Source organism: Oncorhynchus clarkii, unplaced genomic scaffold (assembly GCF_045791955.1).
Source record: "Oncorhynchus clarkii lewisi isolate Uvic-CL-2024 unplaced genomic scaffold, UVic_Ocla_1.0 unplaced_contig_3474_pilon_pilon, whole genome shotgun sequence".
NCBI lineage: Eukaryota > Metazoa > Chordata > Actinopteri > Salmoniformes > Salmonidae > Oncorhynchus > Oncorhynchus clarkii.
In genome coordinates, this window is record NW_027258606.1 from 10,001 (window position 1) to 22,483 (window position 12,483).

Sequence of the window (12,483 nt, forward strand, 5' to 3'; positions counted from 1 at the left end):
GGCAGCACGCAGCACAGGAAAGGTGATGAGTTAGGAGGCAGCATGCAGCACAGGAAAGGTGATGAGTTAGGAGGCAGCACGCAGCACAGGAAAGGTGATGAGTTAGGAGGCAGCATGCAGCACAGGAAAGGTGATGAGTTAGGAGGCAGCATGCAGCACAGGAAAGGTGATGAGTTAGGAGGCAGCATGCAGCACAGGAAAGGTGATGAGTTAGGAGGCAGCACAGGGAAGGTGATGAGTTAGGAGGCAGCACGCAGCACAGGAAAGGTGATGAGTTAGAAGGCAGCATGCAGCACAGGAAAGGTGATGAGTTAGGAGGCAGCACAGGAAAGGTGATGAGTTAGGAGGCAGCACGCAGCACAGGAAAGGTGATGAGTTAGGAGGCAGCATGCAGCACAGGAAAGGTGATGAGTTAGGAGGCAGCATGCAGCACAGGAAAGGTGATGAGTTAGGAGGCAGCATGCAGCACAGGAAAGGTGATGAGTTAGGAGGCAGCACAGGGAAGGTGATGAGTTAGGAGGCAGCACGCAGCACAGGAAAGGTGATGAGTTAGAAGGCAGCATGCAGCACAGGAAAGGTGATGAGTTAGGAGGCAGCACAGGAAAGGTGATGAGTTAGGAGGCAGCACGCAGCACAGGAAAGGTGATGAGTTAGGAGGCAGCACAGGAAAGGTGATGAGTCAGGAGGCAGCACGCCGCACAGGAAAGCACGGCGCAGGCAACAGGAGGCTCTATCTTTCTATATCTCACTAAACTGTCCTGTTAATTAAAGGATGAATGGAGCCATCTTGGTGCGTTAATGAAAAAAAAAGGGAGAGGAAGGTGAGAGAGCAAATGTTGATTAGCCATGATCCGCCAGCTCACTCGTCAGTGTCAAGGTTGTTTTGGTTCAACATCTTCCGTGTTGCTACTCGTTATGTTTGCTTCCTGTTGAAAGTATCATTTGGAAACTGGTGGAAATGAGGTCAATGATAGCATTGTGGGACTGGTTCTTGTCACGATCATCACCGTTGCCCTCTGTGTGAAGGTTAAATATTGGTGCATAAGCTGCATTAGCCTGCTGATCCCTGTTCATTATCACTGAGTGTGTTTGTTTTTCAATCATTAATCACCCAAAGCAATGGCTACCAGAGTAACAGGAAGCGACAGCATTTTTTCCCCCCTAACACCACCAGTCAAGATATGAACGTGCTAGCAGCATGCTAGTTGTGCTATGTGTGTTGGTTGTTTTTCATGTTCATTATGAATTATCGTGTTTGAAGGGCACTAACATACATAAGGGGGTGTGTGGGGGGGGGGGGGGGGGGAGTCAGATAAGATGCTCGTCCTGCAAGATTGTTTTTTGCAGATCTCTCTCTCTCTCTCTCTCTCTCTCTCTCTCTCTCTCTCTCTCTCTCTCTCTCTCTCTCGCTCTCTCTCTCTCTCTCTCTCTCTCTCTCTCTCTCTCTCTCTCTCAATTCAATTCAATGAGCTTTATTGTTATTGGCATGGGAAACATATGTTTACATTGCCAAAGAAAGTGAAGTAGATAATATAAAAAATAAAATGAACAGTAAACATTGCACTCACAGAAGTCCCAAAAGAATAAAGAGATTAGAAATATTATATTATATTATATATATATACTTTGTTGTAGCGATGTGCAAATGGTTAAAGTACAAAAGAGAAAATAAATATGCAAAAATATGGGTTGTATTTACAAAGATGTTTGTTCTTCACTGGTTGACCTTTTCTCTCTCTCTGTCTCTCTCTCTGTCTATCTCTTTTTCTCTCGCTCTCATTCCATCTCTCTTTGTCTCTCTTGCTCTCTCTCTCTCTTTCTCTCTCTCTCTCTCCCTCCCTCTCTCTCTCTCTCTCTCTCTCTCTCTCTGTCTCTCTCTCTCGCTCTCCCTCCCTCTCTCTTTCTCTCTCTCTTCGTCTCGCTCTCTCTGTCTATCTCTTTTTCTCTCGCTCTCATTCCATCTCTCTTTGTCTCTCTTGCTCTCTCTCTCTCTTCCTCTCTCTCTCTCTCTACCTGTCTGTCTCTCTCTTTTTCTCTCGCCCTCTCCCTCTCCCTCTCTCACTCACTCTCTCTCTCTCCCTCTCTTTTTGCCTCCTCTCTCTCTCCCGTACTATCTTCGTCTCTGTCTCTTACCCTCTCATGCTGAGCATAGGGCTCAATGACCTTTAGACTAGGAGAGAAAGTGGGAATACAACAATAATACAAGAGGGAGAGGACAAGGAGAGAGAGAGATGTGCAGGTAGACATACACAGAAAGTCAGAGAGAAAGAGAGTGCGAGGGAGGGAGAGAGAGTGGGAGATGTACAGGTAGACATACACAGACAGTCAGAGAGAGAGAGAGGGAGAAAGAGAGAGAGACACAGAGAAAGAGATAGAAAGAGAGAGAGGAAGAGATGTACAGGTCGACAAACAGAGAAAGTCAGACAGGGAGAGGGAGAAAGAGAGACAGAAAGAGAGAGAGACAGAAAGAGAGAGAGACAGAAAGAGAGAGAGAGGGAAAGAGAGAGAGACAGAAAGAGAGAGAGAGAGCGCGAGAGAGAAAGGGAGAGTTAGAGCAATAGACAGATAAATAGTAAATAGGGAAAAAGAGAGAGACAACAGGGAGATTTATCCACTGTGGTTTCCAGTGAACATGATTAGAGAGCATTTTATCAGGCCCAGTCGCCAGGGATTTGCCCTTGAGCTGCCAGAGGCAAACAAATGAGTTTTTAACCACGCACCGGCCAATAGATTTACTGTGCCCACTCGCACACCCTTTAAAAGGTGGGCACACATTCAATGCCATGCACTGTAGGGAGCTGGCGACATGAAGAACACTCCTGTTTCTCTCAATGTATTTTCTTCTTAAACTTCCAGATCATTCCTAAGCTACACGCTCTTCCTTTCTGTTTATCTCTCTCCTGAATCTCCTTCACTGTCTGCAGGGTGTCGTGATGTAAAGGCCTGACACACGCATGCGCGTACACGTACAAACACACACACACACACACCCCGCATCACAATCAGCCGTGCAAATCGATAACTCTGACATCGGCCTGCCTCTCATCTCCCCTGTTCTCCATTTGACACATGACCCCCCCAGTCTAACGTTCCACTACCCCCTAGGTCTAACGTTCCACTACCCCCAGTCTAACGTTCCACTACCCCCCCAGTCTAATGTTCCACTACCCCCCAGTCAGACGTTCCACTACCCCCTAGGTCTAACGTTCCACTACCCCCAGTCTAATGTTCCACTACCCCCAGTCTAACATTCCACTACCCCCAGTCTAACGTTCCACTTCCCCCCAGGCTAACGTTCCACTACCCCCAGTCTAACGTTCCACTACCCCCCCAGTCTAATGTTCCACTACCCCCAGTCTAACGTTCCACTACCCCCCACCTCTTTTCCCCTCCCTCCCTCCTCCCCTCCACTCTCTGTCCCCTGCACTCCATCTGAGCCGCGGGCCTGCTGTTTTAATTCATCTTGGTGTGAACCTCTGTGAACCTGTTCTGTTCTCTATCAGACCTCACTCTCCTAGATCTGTCCAGCTTTGCTCAGGTGTCATATAGGTTACTGACAACACGTTTATTTATGAATCTACTCCTGGGTACAATCGAAGTCAGGGGAGGTAGATGCTCAATTGAGAGAGTGCCACTGACTATATGATCAGTTTTTTTTAATGCATTGTTGGTTTCTTTGTTTCAAAATCAGTAAGGCTGAATTTATTCGACATTTTGAAACAAAATGGCTGACGCCCAAGGGGACACACAAAGCATTGGGTGATTACCCCAAAAAATGGCCACCCCAAAAAATAAAACTCACCCTGACATTGAGTGTCCTTGATGTCACACTCACCCTGACACTGGGTGTCCTTCATGGCGGGCTCGAACCCGGACGCGCAGGTGCACGATCCCACGGGAACCATCCATTCGCCATCCCCATTGCAGTACAGCTTGAGAGGCACGGACACCTCAAGTGCGTTGGGAACACATGTTCCGGGCGCGATGACCAACGACGTGGCCTCTGCCCCCGTGGCCGTCTCGGGGAACACGGCGAAGTTCGCGATGGTGGTCGAACACTTCTTATAGAAGACCCGGACAGAAATCAACGACATACAAGCCCCCAGATCTTGGAATGCCAGGTAAAAGCCAGTCTTGGAAAGAGGTCCGAAGCTCCTTACTTTCGTGTTCACCCTTCCCGACTCCAACATGGAGAAACTCTCATCGGGTGCGATGGTGTCCACCTTCACATAGGGATTTTCCATCCAGAATGGACTTGTCTCCGTGGCCGAGTCTGAGTCAGACTCGTAGTAGAAGAGGTTAAAGGTCTCCTTGCAGGAGCCGGGGATGTTGGGGATGCTGTTGCAGTCGCGCACAGTGAACTTCATCTCCACGTAGACTCTGAGGACATCTTTGCGTGGGATGAAGTCACTGCGTAGCCAGTTGTTCTGGTTGGCCTCGCGCACGTTGCACACCTGGTACGTCCGGATGGGGTTCATGGCGTCATCGTAGCCACTCACCTCCTCCCACTGTGGGTGGAGAAAGAGGGAGGGAGGGAGGGAGGGAGGGAGGGAGGGAGGGAGGGAGGGAGGGAGGGAGGGAGGGAGGGAGGGAGGGAGGGAGGGAGGGAGGGAGGGTGAGAGAAAGATAGATATTAGTGTTATGGTCAAACAAAGGTCAAATGTCCTATACTGTATGCATTCCTAAACACATTGGCAGAACACTCTCCTTCACACACGCACACACACTCTCTCTCACACACACTCTCTCACACACACTCACACAATCTCCCACTCTCTCACACACACTCATACACTCTCTCTCTCACACACACACACAGACAGACAGACAGACAGACAGACAGACAGACAGACAGACTGGTCTGTTCTGGTCTCAGAGTCCAATAACACAACTAGAAGAGAGAAATGAGGTGAATTGGTACCATTAGAAACAGACAGATGAAAGAAACGATAAGTCGCATGTTATTTTCAACTACGTTCCGGTCTGCGTATTTAGGTGGAGTGCTGTTTCCAGCCGTGCCACGGCCTTTCATCTCTGGTGACTCAGCGATGAGTCAGGAAAACAAAAGGGACAGCGAATTCATCACAATTATGATGGAGTGTCAGCCCGGCGCTTCCCAAAAAACCGAACAGCCCTGTTGTATACCTCATTCTCCGGGTTCCGAATAGTCACCACCTCACAAGTAATTACGTTTCAATGACGTTTCAATGACGTTTCAATTACGTTTTAATGACGTTTCAATTATGTTTCAATTACGTTTTAATGACGTTTCAATGACGTTTCAATGACGTTTCAATTACGTTTTAATGACGTTTCAATTACGTTTTAATGACGTTTCAATTATGTTTCAATTCTGTTTTAATGACGTTTCAATGACGTTTCAATTACGTTTTAATGACGTTTCAATGACGTTTCAATTACGTTTTAATTACGTTTTAATTACGTTTCAATTACGTTTCAATGACGTTTTAATGATGTTTCAATGACGTTTCAATTACGTTTTAATTACGTTTCAATTACGTTTCAATGACGTTTCAATGACGTTTCAATTATGTTTTAATTACGTTTCAATGACGTTTCAATGTTTCAATTACGTTTTAATGATGTTTCAATGACGTTTCAATTACGTTTTAATGACGTTTCAATGACGTTTCAATGACGTTTTAATTACGTTTTAAGGACGTTTTAATGGCGTTTCAATGACGTTTTAATTATGTTTCAATGACGTTTCAATTAATTTTTAATTACGTTTCAATGACGTTTCAATGACGTTTTAATGACGTTTCAATGACGTTTTAATTACGTTTCAATGACGTTTCAATGACGTTTTAATGACGTTTCAATGACGTTTCAATTACGTTTTAATTACGTTTCAATTACGTTTCAATTACGTTTTAATGATGTTTCAATGACGTTTCAATTACGTTTTAATTACGTTTCAATTACGTTTCAATGACGTTTCAATGACGTTTCAATTATGTTTTAATTACGTTTCAATGACGTTTCAATGTTTCAATTACGTTTTAATGATGTTTCAATGACGTTTCAATTACGTTTTAATGACGTTTCAATGACGTTTCTATGACGTTTTAATTACGTTTTAAGGACGTTTCAATTAATTTTTTTTAATTACGTTTCAATGACGTTTCAATGACGTTTTAATTATGTTTCAATGACGTTTCAATTAATTTTTAATTACGTTTCAATGACGTTTCAATGACGTTTCAATCATGTTTTAATTACGTTTCAATGACGTTTCAATGTTTCAATTACGTTTTAATTACGTTTCAATGACGTTTCAATGACGTTTTAATGACGTTTCAATGACGTTTCAATTACGTTTTAATTACGTTTCAATTACGTTTCAATTACGTTTTAATGATGTTTCAATGACGTTTCAATTACGTTTTAATTACGTTTCAATTACGTTTCAATGACGTTTCAATGACGTTTCAATTATGTTTTAATTACGTTTCAATGACGTTTCAATGTTTCAATTACGTTTTAATGATGTTTCAATGACGTTTCAATTACGTTTTAATGACGTTTCAATGACGTTTCTATGACGTTTTAATTACGTTTTAAGGACGTTTCAATTAATTTTTTTTAATTACGTTTCAATGACGTTTCAATGACGTTTTAATTATGTTTCAATGACGTTTCAATGACGTTTTAATTACGTTTCAATGACGTTTTAATTACGTTTCAATGACGTTTTAATGACGTTTCAATGACGTTTTAATTACGTTTCAATGACGTTTCAATGACGTTTTAATTACGTTTCAATGACGTTTTAATTACGTTTCAATGACGTTTTAATGACGTTTCAATGACTTTCAATAATCGCATCTACCTCTACAGCCGGCAAAAAAGGTTACCATCATCTTTCTCTTTTCATTCTTAATTATTTATCTTACAGCCCAAAGACATGAATTACCTAGGCAAAAGCTCTGATTACTGAGTAAATGAGACTGGGGTTGCAAATAGGCAAATGCTAAAAGTGTTATTTACAGAACAGCCATAACAGACGTGGTCTATTTTTAACTACTTTAACTTTAATGTGTTGCTCAATATATGGCTACACTCGACTGAGGATGTTTATGACCATTATGTCAATCGAAGCAAAACAACCCTTTCAAGTGGGGCCAAATGGGAAAACTGCAAAGAATGTCAACCGATACACTAGGCTTCCAACTAGACAACGCACCAACAACTCCGAAACAACCCATCCTGAGCCAAAAATGGGCACAACAGCAGTAAACGCATGTCATTGGAACATGGACAAGAAGAGCCATGTTTGACCTCGGTCTTCAATTCTCCACCCTGTTCTGGGTCAATCGAGTTTACCACCGAAACTTTGACACTGCCCGAGATACAGAGAAAGTGAGAAAATAACACAGATTTGTTTTTTTTTTCCGAAAAGTTTTCTCTCTGAGGCTGAGGACTCTTAATTAGAGGCCTAATATGGATGTGGTGAAGACAGGCTATTAATCCAGCAGGACCCTGGAGACCTAGGGAGAGAGGGGGGGGGGGGGGGGCTTAGTTGAGGATAAACCACAGAGAAGGCTTTAATACTCAGGCTATCTGAGGGAACCGGCGGGGGGAATCGATAATCACCAGCCAGGTCAATGGGACGAGAGAAAGCATAAAGTGTCAATGGGTATTTAGTTCAGTGTAATAAATCACCCGAGTGTACAAAAGAGAGATTGTGTGTGTGTGTGTGTGTGGAGGTCAACCCCATGAGACCACACGTGCAGCACAAATACAGACACTTCTTGCCATCCTTGCTTACCAAACTTGAATGAATTAGGTAGGGCGTGTGAACAGCCAGGTCACCTGTGATTACAAGTCAGTATTTGACGTCCATCCATGTCTCAGGGACGTCGGGAGATGACGTGGAAACCGGCCACTAGGGGCAACAGTGAGCGCTGTTACTATCAAGTAGGTTTAGATTTTGCTAGGCCGTTGTGGGATGGGACATGCATCTCATTCCATAGGCTTGCAAGATCGAATCCATCGATAGAAAGTCCAAACCTTAAACTTAACGTTAACCATTCAGATTTAATGCCTAACCTTAAGATTTCAGAGTCAATAACTAAACTGAAACCTAAACTTAAATAATTTGGAGTTAATGCCTAAACTAACACCTAAACTTAAATCATTTGGAGTCAATACCTAAACGTAAACCTAACCTTAAGATTTCAGAGTCAATACCTAAACTAAAACCTAAACTTAAAAAATTTGGAGTTAATGCCTAAACTAAATCTATACTTAAATAATTTGGAGTTAATGCCTAAACTAAATCTAAATTTAAATAATTTGGAGTTAATGCCTAAACTAAATCTATACTTAAATAATTTGGAGTTAATACCTAAACTAAATCTAAATTTAAAAAATTTGGAGTTAATGCCTAAAATAAATCTATACTTAAATACTTTGGAGTTAATGCCTAAACTAAATCTAAATTTAAATAATTTGGAGTTAATGACAAAAATTAAATCTAAACTGAAATAATTTGGAGAAAAATGCCTAAACTTAAACCTTTGAAATAGGAGGTCTTCAAAATCTCTCGAAATGTGACATTTGAGAAACATGGATGAACGTCTAACTCTGACGTGAGACTGTGAGAGCGAGTTGCTGTGTGAAAAAGGGTCAAGTTCTTCGGCATCGATTTTGGACTAAATTAATAATAATAATAATGTAGTTATGGCTTTTACAAGTCAACTCTGTGGTAACTTGAAAAGGAATGACAACATACGTTTCAATATTCATTTCCTTTGTTTCTAAACTAAGAAATAAAATGTGCACAGCCATGTACAAACGATAGGCCAACTCAACATGGGGCTTCCGAGTGGCGCAGTGGTCTAAGGTGCATGAAGGCATCACTACATATACACTGGTTTGAATCCAAGCTGGTATCACAACCGGCCGTGATTGTGAGTCCCATTGGGCAGCACATAGTTGGTCCAGCATCGTCCGGGTTTGGTCAGGGGGGGAGGCCGTCATTGTAAATAAGAATGTGTTCTTAACTGACTTGCCTAGTTAAATAAAGGTTAGATAGAAACAGAAATAAACCCCAAAAATACTCATATGTATAGTTATAATGCTATACTGCGGTACAATGCATTTTCAGTAGGACTTAGTGATATAGTGTCCACACTAGAAAAAAGTCAAAGGCTCTAGATGTTACTTTCAGATTCACTGGGACATTGGTGCAGCAGGGACAAAGTATGTGAGGGTTTGACTTAAGACCTAAACCTAGCTCCAGACCTGCATACCAACCAAGGCAGGTAGTCTAGGATTAGATATACATTTATTTTTGTACCTTTATTTAACTAGGCAAGTCAACTAAGAACAAATTCTTATTTTTAATGACGGCCTAGGAACAGTGAGCCTGTTCATGGGCAGAACGACAGATTTGTTGTACCTTGTCAGCTCCGGGGAGTTTGAACTTGCAACCTTCTGGTTACTAGTCCAACTCTCTAACCACTAGGCTACCCTGCCGCCCAACCATTCTGGTTGGCACACTAGTATCCTCAAAGCTTAGGTTTTTCGAAAAGTTAGCATGATGTGCCTAGCATTTACTAGTCTGTAGGCTCACAGTTTGATAACAGAACCATGCTAACAAAAGTCATTAGATATGTGAGCTCGAGTGAATACAACAGGCTACATGCTAAAGGCTACAAGCTACATAAAGGCTACATGCTAAAGGCTACAAGCTACATAAATGCTACATGCTATAGACTACATGCTAAAGGCTATGAGCTAAATAAGGGCTACATGCTATAGGCTACAGGCTAGGCATCCTGGTCGCTAGCTACACCATGTTATCTGTGTCTGGGAATCTCCCTGGAGACATACTGAGCCCAGTAAAAGCCATTAACCCCTCTAGAGCTTGGAATTCCCCCTCCATCTGTTTGGGGAGAAACGGCACACAGCACACACACACATGCACACACACATGCAAACACACACACACATGCACACACACAACACACACACACACACATGCACACACATGCACACACACAACACACACACACAATGGTCACTTCACACTGCAGCACACACATGCACACGCAAACAAAGGTCAACTTGGATTTGTGTCAGGTCAATGCAACACCACGTTGAGTCCTACTGGTGTGTCTCTGTCAGGTCAAACCACCATCACGTTGTGTCCTACTGGTGTGTCTCTGTCAGGTCAAACCACCACGTTGTGTCCTACTGGTGTGTCTCTGTCAGGTCAAACCACCACGTTGTGTCCTACTGGTGTGTCTCTGTCAGGTCAAACCACCACGTTGTGTCCTACTGGTGTGTCTCTGTCAGGTCAAACCACCACCACGTTGTGTCCTACTGGTGTGTCTCTGTCAGGTCAAACCACCACATTGTGTTCTACTGGTGTGTCTCTGTCAGGTCAAACCATCACGTTGTGTCCTACTGGTGTGTCTCTGTCAGGTCAAACCACCACGTTGAGTCCTACTGGTGTGTCTGCCTCTAGACCCTCTAAGCCTGTTATATCATGTGGAGAGAAGATGCTGCTCAGTCTGTTTTACTCTCCCTCCCTCCACACACGCACACACGGACACACACACAGACAGCTCCGCTACAGACAAATGTAGAAGACAGGAAGAGGGGGCCTCCATGCACAGGGAGAGAAAGACAGACAATGACTCAGATTCGGACTCGTTGCTTCCCTCCCTTTCTCCTTCTCTCCATCTCTCCGTTTTCTCTCTCTCTCTCTCTCTCTCTCTCCCTCTCCCTCTCTCTCTCTCTCTCTCTCTCTCTTTCTCTCTCTCTCTCTCTCTCCCTCTCTCTCTCTCTCTCTCTCTCTCTCTCTCTCTCTATCCTTCTCTCTCTCTCCTCTCTCCCTCTCTTCCTCTCTCCTCTCTCTCTCTCTCTCTCTCTCTCTCTCTCTCTCTGTCTCAGAAATAAGTGCATTCCACTGCTGCACATTACCATCCGAAATAATAACCATCTGCCACAATTGCACTGCGATAAATAAATGTGGGCGTGCGTCGTAAATAAATAAAAATACAAAAGAAAAGGGAGTCCTGCCGAGCGAGACAGCAGGGGGCAAAAAGAAGACAAAAAGAGAGAGAAGAAGAATGAGACAACCACCGTCTGTCTGGAGGAGAGGAGGAGAATATATCAACAACACAATCATCCAACCCTCTGTTATTAGACAGGTAGGTGGAGAGGAGGAGGATGTTTCTACCATCCTGCCTCGGACTGGTGGGGGGTTTTACGAAGAGGTGGTGGGGAGCGGGGGAGAGGGAGGTCTGGACAGAGGAGATGGGGGGAGGGGGTGAGAGGGAGGTCTGGACAGAGGAGATGGGGGGAGGGGGTGAGAGCGAGGTCTGGACAGGGGAGATGGGGGAGGGTGAGAGGGAGGTCTGGACAGAGGAGATGGGGGGAGGGGGGAGAGGGAGGTCTGGACAGAGGAGATGGGGGAGGGGGTGAGAGCGAGGTCTGGACAGAGGAGATGGGGGAGGGGGTGAGAGCGAGGTCTGGACAGAGGAGATGGGGGTAGGGGGTGAGAGGGAGGTCTGGACAGAGGAGATCGGGGGGGGTGAGAGGGAGGTCTGGACAGAGGAGCTGGGGGTGGGGGTGAGAGCGAGGTCTGGACAGAGGAGATGGGGGAGGGGTGAGAGGGAGGTCTAGACTAAAAGATGAGGGAAGGGGTAAGAGTGAGGACTGAATGAGGAGATGGGGGAGGGGGTGAGAGGGAGGTCTGAACGAGGAGATGGGGAAGGGGTAAGAGGGAGGTCTGGACAGAGGAGATGGGGAAGGGGTAAGAGGGAGGTCTAGACAGAGGAGATGGGGAAGGGGTAAGAGGGAGGTCTGAATGAGGAGATGGGGGAGGGGTGAGAGGGAAGTCTGAACGAGGAGATGGGGGAGGGGGTGAGAGGGAGGTCTGAACGAGGAGATGGGGAGGGGGTGAGAGGGAGGTCTGAACGAGGAGATGGGGGAGGGGGTGAGAGGGAGGTCTGGACAGAGGAGATGGGGAAGAGGGGGTGAGAGGGGGGTCTGGACGAAGAGATGGGTGTAGTTGGGGGAGGGAGTATCGAGGTCAGGAGTCCACACAAAGGTGAGGGGTTTGTGCTTTTCGATGTGAAACACAAAGAGGCACACACACACATGTGCAATCGAACACACACACTCCGACAACTTACCCCAGTTTCAGGGTGAGCGGTCCAGGCTAGCTCAGTTGTGGCCCACTTGGTGTCCATTAATGTTTCTGAAATCAGACGAAAAGAGAGAAACGTTTTAACCAAAGAGGAACCCGACACAGACAAAGATAATAAAACCCTGAACAGTTACCAAGATAACGGGAGATCATAAAAACGGACCAGTTCCTTCTGAAGTATTCTACCATAATGAATAGGAGCATTGACGTTTCCCCAGCGGACCACAGCATGCTCAACCCAACCCAGGGAGATGACGTAAGACAGTCACTACTCAGTAAACTGCGAAATTTAAATA

At 44.8% G+C, this 12,483-nt stretch overlaps 1 protein-coding gene across 1 annotated transcript in view; it reads right to left on the reverse strand.

Annotated features, from left to right (window-relative positions):
* LOC139397475 (ephrin type-B receptor 3-like) overlaps positions 1-12,234 on the reverse strand; it is a gene marked incomplete at its 3' end in the record, with an annotated part of 20,477 nt that extends 8,243 nt beyond the window's left edge. The window contains exons 1-2 of the mRNA XM_071144175.1: positions 12,174-12,234; positions 3,803-4,508 (exon numbers count right to left, since the gene is read on the reverse strand). Coding sequence (XP_071000276.1) covers positions 3,803-4,508; positions 12,174-12,230 — 763 coding nt within the window. The remainder of the gene's footprint in view (positions 1-3,802; positions 4,509-12,173) is intronic.
* Between the last annotated feature and the right edge of the window lie 249 nt (positions 12,235-12,483).